General features: G+C 41.7%; 1 protein-coding gene across 1 annotated transcript in view; it reads left to right on the top strand.

Annotated features, from left to right (window-relative positions):
- Positions 1-241: 241 nt before the first annotated feature.
- NDUFA10 (NADH:ubiquinone oxidoreductase subunit A10) overlaps positions 242-14,658 on the top strand; it is a 38,537-nt gene continuing 24,120 nt past the window's right edge. The window contains exons 1-7 of the mRNA XM_032190319.1: positions 242-354; positions 1,257-1,425; positions 2,011-2,226; positions 3,889-3,975; positions 4,725-4,846; positions 6,705-6,784; positions 10,696-10,750. Coding sequence (XP_032046210.1) covers positions 274-354; positions 1,257-1,425; positions 2,011-2,226; positions 3,889-3,975; positions 4,725-4,846; positions 6,705-6,784; positions 10,696-10,750 — 810 coding nt within the window. The 5' untranslated portion in view covers positions 242-273. The remainder of the gene's footprint in view (positions 355-1,256; positions 1,426-2,010; positions 2,227-3,888; positions 3,976-4,724; positions 4,847-6,704; positions 6,785-10,695; positions 10,751-14,658) is intronic.

Below are 14,658 nucleotides of genomic sequence, written 5' to 3'. Positions count from 1 at the left end.
GCCCCTCAGTGCCACATCCACACCTCCCTTAAACACCTCAGCGACGGGGACGCCACCACCTCCCCGTGCACCCCCTTCCGATGCCTGCGCTCCCTCTCCATTAAGAAACCCATCCCGGCATCCAACCCCACTTGACACCGTCCCTTCAGCTTTAAAACCGGGCTTTTAAAGCCCCGGGGAGGAGCTGAGGCGGAGGTTGGCTTCTGCCACCTCCCTCCCTCCCTCCCCGCCGTGACGCCATTTCGTGGCGCCCCGCGGCTGCTCGGCGCCGCCATGTCCTTGTGGCGGGTCCGCCTGGGCCCGGCGGCCACCGCCGCCCTCCATGGCCGCCTGCGGAGCTCCGTGCTGCCGGCGGTGAGCGGGGCTGGGGCGAGGGTCCGCGGCTGCAGCGGGCTCGCCTTGCCGTGTCCCTTCGGCTCCGGCTGCCCCGAGGCTGCTAGAGCCGGGACGGGCACACCTAGGGCACCTAGGGCATGCATAGGGCACGCATAGGGCATGCACGGCGCATAGGGCAGGGGTAGCTGCCGTGCCCGGGGTGCGGGTGGAGGTGATGCAGGGACGTGGGGATGTGGCGGAGGAGATGTGGCTGCGGTGTGACACGGTGACCTTCAGCACGGCAGGGGTGGGAGTGGGGAGGTCCCGGGTGAAATTAAAAGCTTTGTGTAGTTGCTGTGCCCCAGGGGAGGGTTGTGCGGCTCTCGCGGAGGTCTGCGGGTGGCTTGGTGTTTGGCAGCGTGCTGCAGGCAGCTCATGGACCAGGTGCGTGTTTCTGTGCACCTCTGCCTTCGGGAGCTGTCTTGTGCAGTGCTGAAGCTGTTTCTCCCCTGAGAGGCTGGGAGAAGGTCTAATGATAATCGCTACCCAAAAATGAATAAAAATGCAAACAAAAACCTGCTATAGGATCTCACTTGTGAATGTAGGGCACATCAAGTGACCGTGGCCTTCAGTAAGTCAAGGAAGCTTCACCAATTCAGACCAGTGTTGGCAGAGCTCCCCTGCTTCAAGCTTTAAACACACTGGGATTTGTTTCATGTTTTCTGGCTTATCAGTATTGCATTTTGTGAATAGCTTTCCAGCCTACATACTGCTTCAGCTGCTGAGCAGCAGTGCTCACTGTGCTGTATGAAAACTCCTTGTGTTAGATGTGTGTACCTACCTTTCTGCCTGCGCAGGTCTGAAAAATCTGCTCTTTCAGCACACCTCGTTTGGCTAAGAGTGACATAATCTGTTAATTTTGTTGCTGTGTTTTCTTTCAGGCAAGAATTCATGTCAGCCCTATGCGGAATTTGCAGTATGGCTGGCTGGCTTACATGTTGGGAGACAGAACTTGTAAAAAGCTCACTGAATATAGCAAAATCTTCACAGTGGAGGGCAGCTTGTGTTCTGGGAAGGGCAAGCTTGCACAAAAACTAGCGGAAAAATTAGGTACATCTTATTTTCTTTGTAATATTTAGTATAATAGTGTAATTGTCATAGTGTAACAATGCAATTATTGACTAGGAAATTATTAGGTAATGCTGCAGTTAATGGGACGGGTGTCTAGATAAAGGCAGAATAAAATGTTGGTGAGTTTCGAGATGAGGACAGAGTGCTTGTTATGTCTGTGGGGTGACTAGGTATTGTTTGCTGTGAATGAGATTTTAGTTCTAATGAGGTCATTTTGCTCACCTGAGCTCCTAGGTCACTGAGCACATTACGAGGTTTGTAGGTGGTGTTTTGTGTGTGTGTGTGTGTGGACTCAGAGCTTCAAGTTGAGTAGAGGACTGGTAGCAAAAAAAGTTCTGCTGAAACTGATAGCTCACCTCTCATCGTGGAGGTGGAACAACAATAAAATCTAATAAATAGATTGTGTCCCCCTTCTCTGAGGTGGTTGGCCAGAGGATTTTGAGCTGTCTTCAAGTATTGATTAAAGCAGACGTATGTACTTAAATGAACTGACTAGGAGATACTTACTGTAAACAAACAAAACTTACTTTGGTGGTCTGTTTCGGGTTTCTTCTTTTTTGTCAGGAATGAAATACTTCCCAGAAGCAGATATCCATTATCTAAACAGAATCACAGGAGACGGAACATTGCTGGATGAGAAGTTTAATGGTTTCTGTAACCTTGAGAGATTTTACAACGACCCAAAATGCCCTGATGGACACTCATACAGACTGCAATCTTGGCTGTTTGGTAACCGTGTGTTACAGTATGCTGATGCATTGGAACATCTGCTGTCCACAGGTTAGATTTTACAATAAATGTTTCATTTTTGTATTAACTTGAGTGAAAGCTCTGACCCTGAGGTAGCAAAATACTTCAAAACAGCTACCGCCTGCGTTTTTCGAAATGGAGTGAGTATGGGTGAACAGTCCTTGCACATTTTGTGTCAGAACAACACCTTGAACACTTAGTTACAAGTTTTATTAATTGTAATTGGACAATATTAAAATGGCCTTGTTAAGCATACTGAGACAGACGTGAATTCTACAACCATTTTTAAAACTCTCCCTAGACTCTGTTGCTGATGGCATTTTTTGTTCAGTCATTTTGATTTCCATAAATACAGTTTTACGGTGGTATTGCTATAATTCCAGAATGTTTCTGGTGTGAAAAGCTTTTCTCATTCAACACTGACTTACCTGTTGCTTGTGCTTTAATAAAAGTGTTTTCTGAAAAAATGTAAATCATAAAATCATAAGGGTTGGAAAAGACCTCCAGGGTCAGGTCCAACCATCACCCTAATACCAATATCACCCACTATACTGTGTCCCCAAGCATCGTGTTCAACCTTTCTTTAAACACCCCAAGGGACGGTGACTCTACCACCTCCTTGGGCAACCCATTCCAATGCCTGACTGCTCTTTCTGAGAAGAAATATCTCCTCATTTCTGATCTGAACATCCCCTGGCACAACTTGAGGCCATTTCCACTAGTTACCTGTGAGAAGAGGCTGACCCCCAGCTCCCCACACCTTCCTTTCAGTTAGTTCTAGAGAGCAATAAGGTCTCTGCTGAGCCTCTTCTCCATACTAAACAACCCCAGCTCTCTTAGCCACTCCTCATAGCACTTGTGTTCCAGACCCATTACCAGCTTTGTAGCCCTTCTCTGGACACGCTCCAGGGCCTTGATGTCCTTCTTGTAGTGAGGGGCCCAAAACTGAACCTAGTACTTGAGGTGTGACCTCACCAGAGCAGGGTACAGGGGGATGATCACCTCCCTGCTCCTGCTAGCTGCACTATTCCTGGTACAAGCCAGGATGCTGTTGGCCTTCTTCTTGCCCCCTGGGCACGCTGCTGGCTCATGCTCAGTCAAGCATCAGCACCCCCAGGTCCTTTTCTTCTGCACAGCTTTTGAGCCGCTCTGCCCCAAGCCTGTAGCGCTGCATGGGGTTGTTGTGGCCAAAGTGCAGGACCCAGCACTTGGCCACGTTGAACCTCACCCCGTTGGCCTCTGCTCATCGCCCCGTCCTGTCCACGTCCCTCTGCGGGGCCTTCCTACCCTCCAGCAGATCGACACTTCCCCCCAGCTTGGTGTCCTCTGCAAACTGGGGGTGCACTCAATTCCCTCATCCAAATCATCAATAAAGGTAGTAAAGAGGAGAAAGGGTGTGAATTCTAGAAAGTGTGCCAAACGCAAGTGTAACTGTGGTGTTCAAATATAATAATACTTAGCTACTGTAGTGAAGGCACAGAACAAGAATTTGTGTATTAGATAGGCATTTTTAGAATACATACACACTGTGTTTGTACAAACAAAAAGAAATACTGCTTTTTTGTTTGATTTAAAATTTTAGTGAAATTTCTCAAAGTTTTCCTTTAAGAAGATCACTGTCTTTAATTTTGAATGTTGCTTCCAAGAGTCTTTCTTGAGCCTTGCATGACTGAAATCTACTTTGAATTGCAGGACAAGGCGTGGTGTTGGAGCGTTCTCCCTACAGTGACTTTGTGTTTTTGGATGCCATGTTTAAACAAGGCTATATCCACAAACGCTGTAAGTTACTAGCATGCAAAAATGAAGTTATTTTGCCATAATGTCATTAAGAAGTGTGGTAGGTTTTTTTATTATATATATTTTTTTGTATTAAAGAAAAAATAACCTGCTGGGAAGATTGACCTCTATAAATATTTGTAGTTGTTCATGAGGTACTTGGCATTTTGGTGTTCCTTGCGTTGAAGACCAACCTCAACGCATGCTACTTGCCAGTCTTTCTTCAAGGCTTCAGTTCTGCATATACGTTAAAGAACATACATTCTTTATATTGCTTACTTGTGTGACTCGTAGTGACATGAGTGTTGCTTTCCCTCCTTGGCATTTTGAGAGGCTGTCTCTAAACAATAGAGAAAACCTATGTTTCTCTAAGCTGAAGTCAGAAATAAATTCTCCTTTTGATGTAACAGGTATGTTAGAGATTCTTAGATCTCAGTCCTTGTAGCTCCTTAGTTTACTTTCTGATTCCTGAAGGTTTTTATTTTTCCTAATCCTGAAGACTTTCTGAATCCTATTTGAGGAAAAGCCTACTGTTAAGCTTGGTATATCAAACAGTAAGAGGAGGCTACAAATCAGGATATGATTTATTTGTAAATAAAGTGTGTTTACTAAACAAAAAACAACACTGAAGAAACAGTTACAGATTCTTTATTTACTTGATGTTAAAATTTTATGCTGTTACTTTGTTTATCATTTGGGTTAAGTTTTACTGCCACTAAGTTTCATTGTATTTGACTTTGCTTTTCATACAGGTCTTGCTCACTACAAGGAGATCAAAGAGATCGGCATCAGTGAATTCCTACCACCTCATTTGGTCATTTATTTAGATGTACCTGTTCCAGAAGTGCAGAAGAGGCTTCAGGAGAAAGGAGAGGTAATTTTCACCTTTGCCACTATCATTGCCTGCTAGTGTCTGTTGCAGTCATGCCCTTGTGCTTGAGTCCCATGGGATCTGCTGCAGAATTCCACTTCTCAGAAGCTTTTAGTCCTCTTAGGTGTAAGAACTACTATGTGTTGGTGATAACTGTGTGGGTATTCTGATATGCCTGCTCTAAAAGAAAAAAAAAAAAAAGGAAAACCCAAATTTTTTCTCAATTTCACTTGTGTAAATTCACTTCTGTAAAAATTGATCAGCTCTTAAAAATCTTAATATATTATTCTCTTAATAGTACTTGTCTCATTGTATCAGCATACTGGATTTCTGATCAAAGACTATTTCAGTAGTTCAGTAAAGCTGGAGAATGTTTCTGTATAAAGACTAAGCTAGGTTTTTCTTTTGGAGTTTTGTCTTCAGCCTCTTGTGACATTTGCACGTGTTTGTTCTCAGATGCATTATGAAGATTAAATGATGTTTACCTTATCCCTTATTGAAAGGCTGTGGGAAACTGTATTCAAGTGAATAATTTAACTGTGGATAGCCTGCTATATTAAAAGACAGCTTTGATTTATTAGAAAAAGAATTCTCAGATCACTTGGTGATGCCTGCTTCTTGAAGCAGGCGTGTGCATGTTGGTGTGCTGGGGTAAGTCAGTAGCTGTTTCCTGAGCAGCTCCCAGCTCAGTTAAGAGGGAGGCTGGTCACTGCCAAAGGGAAGCGCCTTCAGAGCTCTAAGTTGAAAGCTGCTGTGCTGCTTCGTCATCTGTGTGGCCCAAATTGCCTTGTCTACTGTTCAAGTGACTCCCCTTCTGCCCTCTGGCAGTTTAGGCACTGACGGAATGCTCCTCTACCCTTTAATGAACAAGATGCTCTTGTATGGGAAAACTATAGATCTCTTTGTTTTAGTAGCTTCAGTTACAAAATGAGAAACTTCTTAATGTATTGTGGGAACCTCTGAGTTCTTTGCCCCATGAGCAAAAATGTCAGTGACGTTTTTGAGATCTTTTGGCAGGAATTGCTGATGTGGCAGAACTTCCTTGGGGCAGTGGTACTGCTGAGCATTGTAGTGCCTATTTGGGGGTGATAGTTTGGGGAATTCTGGGTTCTTGGTGCATGGAGTGCTTGTGGTTGGTATCAAGCACAGTTATTGCGGGGTGCTAGAAAAAGAAAAGCCCCCCAGTGGGTGCAGCTAGCAGGTATGAAATCCCTGAAATCCCAAAGAAAGATAGGGGAGTAGATGGTTGCCCATGCACTTTTCTGAAACCAGAAGAAGAGGATCCATGTTGCCTGAGTCTGCATTTCCAGCAGGAGGACCAATCTTCTCATTTTTTCTGTGTGATTGTATAAAACTTCCTTGTTAACAAGGTTTAATCATTCCTTGGGAAGTTAATCTTTTTGAGGCTGTTGATGCAAACTTGGTTCATGCAAACTTGGGGAAAATGAGAATTCCCATAAACTGAGATAAGCTTTTTATTTTGTTTTTCCATCCTTCTTTTGAACCTTCATTTCCCTGTCTTTCTAGATTCATTAGCATATCAGAAGGATCTTATTCACAACTAATAATTAAAACCATGGAGATAGCAGTACAGGGTAAAGCAATGATTGATGCAGACTGCTACTTATTTTTTGGGAAACTCTAGGTGTTTCTAAACACTATTCTTAAAACGCTCCAGATGTCATAATTCTTGAAACTCTCATTAATGCCTGTGTGGTTCACTGGATATTTCTCTGCTAATACAAGAGCAGAGCCCACGATAGATTGTGTAACAGCAACTTCTCCTTAGACTGCTGTACAGGTGTATGGGGGAGAAACCAAACTTCACAACACTGTTCTTCTGTTTTGTTTTGTTTTTTAGCCTTACGAGAGAAAGGTGTCTCCTCAGTATCTGCAGAACATTGAGGATGCTTACAAGAAAACCTTCTTACCAGAGATCAGGTTAGCAAACAAAACTGTTCTGTCCTTTGAATCTTCAATTAAAATGTGCAAATCTTAAAAGTTTTACTAAGAGAAGCAAATAAAACACATGTCATGTGAGAAATCCTCCTTCTTATATATAGTACAATGAATGCTGTAATGGTTGCATCCATGGCATAATACCTGTGTGTACTTGTGTATAGTTAGGTACCTCTTGCATCTGAGAAGCTTGATGCTAGTATTACAATGTTGGAATACTATAAATGAAGTCTTTTTAGGTGTGAGCTTTATGGAAGTTTATTGACTCGTAAAGAGATTCAGAGTAGGAGAAGTGTATGTAATGGTAAATCAATTTTTTTTTTTTTTAATTTAGCTAATGAGCCCTGATCTGCAGTACTGTTTTTCATCCTTCTGTCTTGGGGAGTTACAGGTTCAGTGTTGTGGAATCATACAGGGAAGCTTTCAGGGTGGAGTCATACAGGGAAGTTAGTTCATCAGTTATCAGTTATTATCAGTTGTGGAATCATACAGGGAAGTTATTTCTTTGCAGCACAGCCAGGGATCTGGTCTGTTTGCTTTGCAAAACCCAGTTCTGTCTCTGTCTCCCTCTTCTGACAGTGCTCTGCATGGGATTGGCTTTGGCCCCTTTGCTGCCCTTGTTAGCTCAAAGCAGGGCATGGAGTGCTTTCTTGGGGGGATGATGCCCAAAGTGCTGAAGTTACAGCTGTACATGTTTGTGTTTGTATGACTTGAGGAGGACGTGTTGCAATGCAAGCTTTTCTCAGGCTTCTTAGGAGGGGAGAAGTCACAGGTGTTCAGACTTCCCACAGAACTCCTCTCAGTTGTCACAGCTTAGGCTAGTTTCTTCATAGCGATACAGAGGAAGAGGAAGAAGTCTTCAGGTAAGGGCTTCTTCTATTTCTCTAGTTCTGTTTCTCTACCTTTTGAGGCACGCTCTTTACAGCCAGCAGAGGATTCGATGGACTTGTTAGCGTTGTTAGATAAAGGTTGCACTGCTGCCTGCTTCTAGAGACTGAAGATGCTCGTCTCTGGCCTTCGGGTTTTTTCTAGTTGGGAAGCAAGCATGTGTGACCTTGAGACTATAATAGTTAGCCAGCTGTCCCAATTCTTACAGAAGAACTCAATCAAAAATCAAATTGTCTTAAAAATATAAAAGCATATGAACATAAACAATCTGGGTCCCTCAAACAAATTCCTTTCTGGAAGGAAAGCTGTTAAAAGTCAGAGACAGGCCTACTTTTACATCAACACAATCTCTACTTGTGCAGGATTTGGCTTGTGCATGAAGTTGATTGTTAAGTTTCATTTATTTAAGTCAGAATAGATCTTTGGGAATACTGTAGCTTGCTTGCTTCCTTCTTGCTTTCTTGCTTCAGCTCCCAAGGTAGATCAGTGTAATTATGCTGTCAGCAATTGAACGGAGTGACTTAACATCGAGCCTGTTATTCATACAGGGCAGAAGTTGTTGGTGCAGTGTACGGTCAGCTGCCTCTGAGTGCATCCCCCACAGACTAGTGGCTTGCACACTGCTGTCTGCAGGAAATGGGAGGCTTGTGACAGAGAGGGAGGGTGGGAAACCATGGGACTGTCATCCCCCCGAGGGCAGAATTGGTTTGAATTTACTGGAGAGGAGGAAAATGCTGCTTATCCTTTGGATCAGAAAATATACTGTGTTGTTCAGTGAGGCTAAATCCTAGCCTAGCAGGTCCTGCTGTGATTTCAACTCTTTCCCCTTTGTCTGTACATGGTCAGTACACTTGTTAAGCAAACACCCTCTGCTTGGCATCCTCATCAGCGCGCGGGCTCACAATGGCTTGTCAGATCAATCTGCCTGCTCAGGTCTGAAGGAGGACGTCTCCGTCCCCTTGATGTGGAGGAGTTCTGAATGTGCGAAACTTCAGCTTTGCACTTCTCTGGACCTCGCCGAGAGCTCACTTAAGCAGAGTGCAGAGACTTAAGCTATCTTTAACTGTTTGCTGGCTCATGGAGAGATGCGTTGAACTATAGTCAAGCCGGGCTGTTGGTCTCTAAGCACACTAAGTATTTAACTTCTGTTTCTCAGGAATGACCAATACTTGGTCCAAACAGGCTAAGAGGAGTTATTTCCATTACAGACTGTTGGACAAACTCCTGGCCTGCATCCATTCTGTGTTCAAGCTCATGTTTGCTTTTCTTCTGTTTTTCTTGAAAATGTAATCTACAAGAAAAATTACCTAGTTTGTTACTTTGCAAAATTCCAGTTCTCTTACTCTGTTTATCTGGAACATTTTTGTGCTGACCTTAGTGATCTCTCTTACACTGAATATTTGGTTATCACAGAATTTATGCTTCCTTTCTGGTCTGACATGTTTGTTAATGTCTTCGTCTCCCTTTTATTTATTTATTTTGGAAGTGATTTGTGAGCCCGATGCTGTGTGACAGGTACTGTTTTGTGACTGTAAACAGACTGCTTTTTGTATTTTGTTTGACTTTCTTTTCTGGCCCAAAGTGTCTGATTACTAACGTTATCTTTCGTATCCAATCGTGCTTCCACTGAGCAGCTGTTTTCTCTTAATGAAAGCCCTAATAATCTGCAGAGTATCAAGCAATTTGATCTGCCCTGTTAATGCAATTGCCAGTGTAAGGCTCTGGTGAAGTCCAGCCTCCTCCTCTGATTAGTGACAGCTGAAATTGAAGATGCACGTATGCATCCTATCCAGGCTCATCAGCTCCCTTTGAAAGCAGAACGTTTTTCTTCTTTCTGTGACTGAAGAATTGTGTGAGGCCTTCTGCTTTTTTTTCCCCCTCCCCTTAAGTTGAGGAAAAAACTCTCTAAGTAGTTCCCCTGTTGAGAGCACCAGTTAAATGGCTGACCCTGTAAGAGCTTAGGGGTTCACAGGAGTAAAAGGTGCTTTATAAAGGAAGGTTTTTTTTTAACCAGAGCTGTTCTGATTGAGCAGTGATAATGCAGACTAGAAACTAGCTCAGACTGTTGCAGTTTTAAGTTATTTTGTTAATGTGTTTACTTTCAGCAGCAATATTTAGACTTCCATTCCAGTCTTAATATTTATTAGTTTAAGGTGGTTGTGATAAGTAAAAAAGTCTATAAAGTCTTTTCCATGCTCTTTAGCTTTGCTGTGTATAATTTGATATACCATACCTATTTGGCTTCCATTTTATTTTATCTTCAAGGAGAATTTAAGGAACAGTTATTCAGGATGGCTGAGGCAGGCTTGGGAATGACTGCCACAAAGGGTTGTGCGTATTCAGTAGTGAAACATGTTCCTAAAGGAGCTCCTGTTGTGCTGCAAGTGACTTTTCTATGAAGTTTGCTTTATAAATAGGAAAGCAATCTTGTTACTAGGACGTTGTTAGCCATTTTCTATGTTTTTTTTTTTTTTTCTAATAGCAGATACTGCTACCTGTGTTGCATTGGTTCAGTTAGCTCAGTATTAATAAATAATGATAAAATAACGTATTGCTTTCCTAAAGCTTAATATGTACGTGAATACTTGTGGTTGTAAAATTAAACATCTACTGAAGCTTTGGGTTAAACTAAGATTTTGTACAAACAGGGCAATTGTAAGTGAGGGAGCTATCCACATTAGTAAAATGGAAACAAACTCTTAGGTGAGAACTTTCATTTTTTTTTTATTTAATGAACTAAAACTGTGCAGTTTTTCATGGGTCACTAACACTTTAAAAGCAATTTTGTTTGCTTTTAAACCAGGAAAAAACAGGAAAGAAACAACTTACAGATATAATAGGAATTTTATTGCGAGGACTCTACGTATTTGGGGGAAGGGGGAAAGTGGAACTAGTGGATCTGCTTTTATTATTTTTTGCCTTTGAACCTCATTTTGTTGTAGAGGTGAGAGGCTGGTAAGAGCAGTTGTGTCCTGTGAGTTCAATTTTTTTCTTCTTTTCTGCAGTGAGACCAGTGAAGTTCTGCAGTACACAGCAAGTGACGCAGAGGATGTGGAGAAGGTAAGAGTTTGCTGCATGTTGGTTGTTGTTTTATTTTTGTTTTTAAACTTCTAAGACTGAAACGTGAAGAGAACACTTTTTCCTTGATAACCAGCTTAGTTAACTACTTAATGCAAGTAGTGTTTGCTGCTATGGCAGGATCTGGGCTGGGACTACACTATAATATTTTGATGAAAGATTGCAGTTTTGTTAGGAGGCTGACACACATCCCCCAGGATACCTGGGGGTATCCTTTTGGCAGGATACCTGGCTGGCTGAGCAAGCAAGATTGATGTAACTTATTGCTGGTGTTTCCACACTTGGTTTGTTTTTCCAAGCAAATCTTGTGAGGGCAGTAGAAACTGCATTTTCAGAGTCTGTGCTGGGCTGTGCAGTATTTGGCTGTTCAGTCATTCCTATTTGAAGTGACTGGAAGCATGGACAGGGATCTGCATAGCTCAGTTTGGGAACTAAAGGTGTTAACCAAGAGGTAGGTCACCCCCAGCATTCAACTGAAGCTCTTCCTACAAGCATAAGGGCTATTTCTGTTGGCATGCATCTTCCTGTGATCCAGGTTGGTGCACAGGTTCCTATGCAATAAAGTAGCTGTTTTTTTCTAAAAGCTGATTATTTGATTACCATAAACAACTTGATAACTAGAGCTGTTAATGGCTTTGAACCCCTGAGTTATTCATCTGTATTGACTAGCATGTGGTATCTAAACTGCAGTTTCTTCTCTAAAGGGTTTTGCTAGATGTGTTAACCCTGGACCAAGCCAGATAAATTGCTGTCTCATTGCTAGAAATAAGCCATCTCTGACTGACTTTCATGCCTGCCCTGCATTGGAGCATAGAGTTATTGTTGCTGACTTGCATTTTTGCTCCTTGAGCCAGATGGCAAAGCTTAATCCTAGGAGCTAGAAACTGTTAAATCTCTTGGATCTTTGAGTTTAGTTTGTGTTGTTGGAGATGATGAGTTAGATTAGTTGAAGCCTGCTCTAAACATGTCTCCTTAAGGCTGTTTTTGTTCAGAAGTGCAAAGTAGACTTTAGTTGGCCCAGTCTGTTACAATAGCCCGTGCCTAATATCCTCATATTCCTATGCAAAAAGTTTGTGTAAAGCAGGACATATTGGTGAGGACTCTCCTATTCTTAAAATTTGAAGCCCCTTTAGTCACATTACCATACATTTCTTTCATTGCCTTTTAGTTCTCTTTATCATAGAACGATTTTGCCCCGTTGTGACTGGGTTTCCAAACTCATACGATTGATAGTAAAGGTTACCACTGTTAACCAGGAGACTTGTGGAGCAGTTTAAGTTTATACTCAAGGGTTGGTGGCTTCAGGTAAGAAAGAGTTCACTGTGAAAACACGCTTCAGATAGGCAACTTCAGCATCCCAGGAAACATGTTCTCTAACATGTTTCTAGGTTTGTGTGTGTTTTTTTTTTTTTTTAGGGCCAGAATTAGAGAAATAAGAGCATGAATTATTTTATTTTTTTTTTTTTAAAAAAAAAGGAAGAAAAAAAGAAGAGTTCAGCATTTGGATGAGAATCTTGAGCAATTATTGCTGGCTTTTCAGGATGTCATAAAAGGAAGGATAACATGGTTCAAGAGTCGAAAGAGGGTAGCCAGATTTGGGAGAAGTAAGAGGAAGAATTGGAGTTTGTGTTATTTGTGTGTTTTTTTCTATTTTTTCTCTCTGAGCATGTCTTCGAGTTGTCAGAACAAAGCAATTTGTTTCCTCCCTAGATTCTGTAGTAAAACCCATTGCTAGAGACTTTATTTTAATCCTGTAAATCAGGGTTTAAAGTCAGTCTAAAGCTCTTACAGCTCTAGTAGAGAGTCTACCAAGCTCAACAGTCTTGTTATCATTATGCATAACCAGAATGCACACTGATGACCCTTTTCTTAATTGGGTTGGACAAATCTGGACTAGAGGAAGGATTATTGTTTTGAAGTCAAAGTACAAGATGGTATCGTGTTTTCATTGGTAAAATGTTAGCTATAGAAACTAGTGTTCTTTCCACGTGTAAGAAAGAATAAAGTTGTTTTTCCCTTCTCTTTGGACTCAGTTTACCTTTGAAATGAAGTAATTGATATTTGGAAATATGGGGATGGCAGGAGGGAAGTGGTTTTGGTTTTTGGGGTGTTTGTGTGTGTGCAGCTGTTTCCTGTTAATGGATAGTGATGTTTAACTCAGCCAGATTCAATTTACAGCTTCTTTACTCTGCAGTTTGGGAGCTTAATTTTTTGACATCATAGCTTGTCTTTTTAGTTGTTTATAGCAAACACGCAACTCAGAAATGACTTGTACTTCTGAAGTCTTGCTTCAAAAGGTTGTTTGGGGCTTCGTATTGTAATTAATGTTGGTTTTAATGGCTAAAGTTATTTGTAAGTGCTGAAGTGAGCTTGGTTAGGGTGTTGCAGACTGCTTTTACTCAAAGATAAAACAGAGCAAAAAGTTGGCCAGTATTTTTATTAAAGCAAACAAAAATAAATTAATAGCTCCAGAAAGTTTTTTTGGGAGGGAGTTGTTTTTTTCCTTTTGTGCTTTTTTTCTTTTGCTTTTAAAAAGGTAGCAGCAGAATGGTGGGAATTTGCAAACTTAACTGAAACTGTTTCAATTTGTTTGTGATTGTGAATAGCATTTTGTATTGTGTTTCTCTTTTTATTATTATTCACTGTCCCCATTTCGTGTACATTGGAGAGGATGATGAAGATAGGAGGCTGCTGACACACCAGCTTTGTACCACATCCTTTGCCAGTGTGGAAGTGAAGGCTTCAGAACAAGCTTACATTAAATTTTTGGTGGTAGATGCTGTGCATGAGTTGAGCTTCTTCCTACAAGCTGTAGTCTGAGCTCCCGGGGTTGTATCCTGCGTTGCTCTCTGTGCCCTGTCTCTTGCTTGGAAAAGAAGCCTGCGAGGAAGGAGTTTAGGAAAATTCATCTGACAAAGCGACCCATATGCGGGTATGGTGTCTTTGTCCTTATAAATGATATGAGTAAGAACAGCATTGCCTTCTGATCCCCAGTTAGTTCTTTCAACAACAGAACTCACCAGATCACCATAAAACAAGCTTAGAAGTTGTAAGCTGTTTGTATTGGCTTAGTTGCACAGATTATGGAAAGGGGTCTCATTATTGAAAACAGTTTTTTCTAAATCCTACCGTGCTCTGCACTATATTAAGAACTGATCTGTCTTGGACATTATTACAAGTTATGCTGCTTGGTCAGGTTTAAATCACAGATTTGCTGCTCATTCCCAAGAGGTGCAGGTGCATCCCTTGTGAATTCAAGAAGCTGCTCTTCTAGCCTGGTTGGAAGGGTTGGGGCTGATACCATTGTTAACGAGTTGCTGGTAAAGATCTCTTCTATTATGGTAAGGAGAGTGTGCAAAACTAATTTGGGTACTGACTTCTCTTTTCCCCTCCACATAGTCTGAGCACTATTGTTAGCAACTCTATTATTAGTCCTGTCATCAGCCGTAGCGGGGAGTTTGCAAAGCTTTGCAGTGGAGTAGGAAAGTAATTGCTTTTGTGTGTTTAATGGGAAGTATGTTGGAGGTTTGACTTTTAAATGAAGAATAATGGATATTTGAACTAACTTACCATATATCTGTTTCCCGTTCATTTGTAAAAAATGTTAATCTTGTGACATCACAGCAGTTTGGTATGAATGTTTTCTTAGTACAGTTTTGAAAACTTTTCTGAGTGTCTGGGGAGCTGTTTTCTCCAGTGTTTGTTTTTTGAGGATTCTCCAACAGGTGAATGTCATCAGCTCTCTTGCTTAATCTGAAAAACTGGTTTCCTGTGCTCTTGCCTACAGTATCTCACTTGCCAAATTTGCTTATTTGTAAGAGGTCAAAAATGGTTACCCAGCATCTAAACTTGCTTGAAGTTTTAAATGTCCTTTGCTGCCATATGTCAAC

This window comes from Aythya fuligula, chromosome 6 (genome assembly GCF_009819795.1).
Source record: "Aythya fuligula isolate bAytFul2 chromosome 6, bAytFul2.pri, whole genome shotgun sequence".
Lineage (NCBI taxonomy): Eukaryota > Metazoa > Chordata > Aves > Anseriformes > Anatidae > Aythya > Aythya fuligula.
This window is presented reverse-complemented; position numbering and strand designations above follow the sequence as displayed.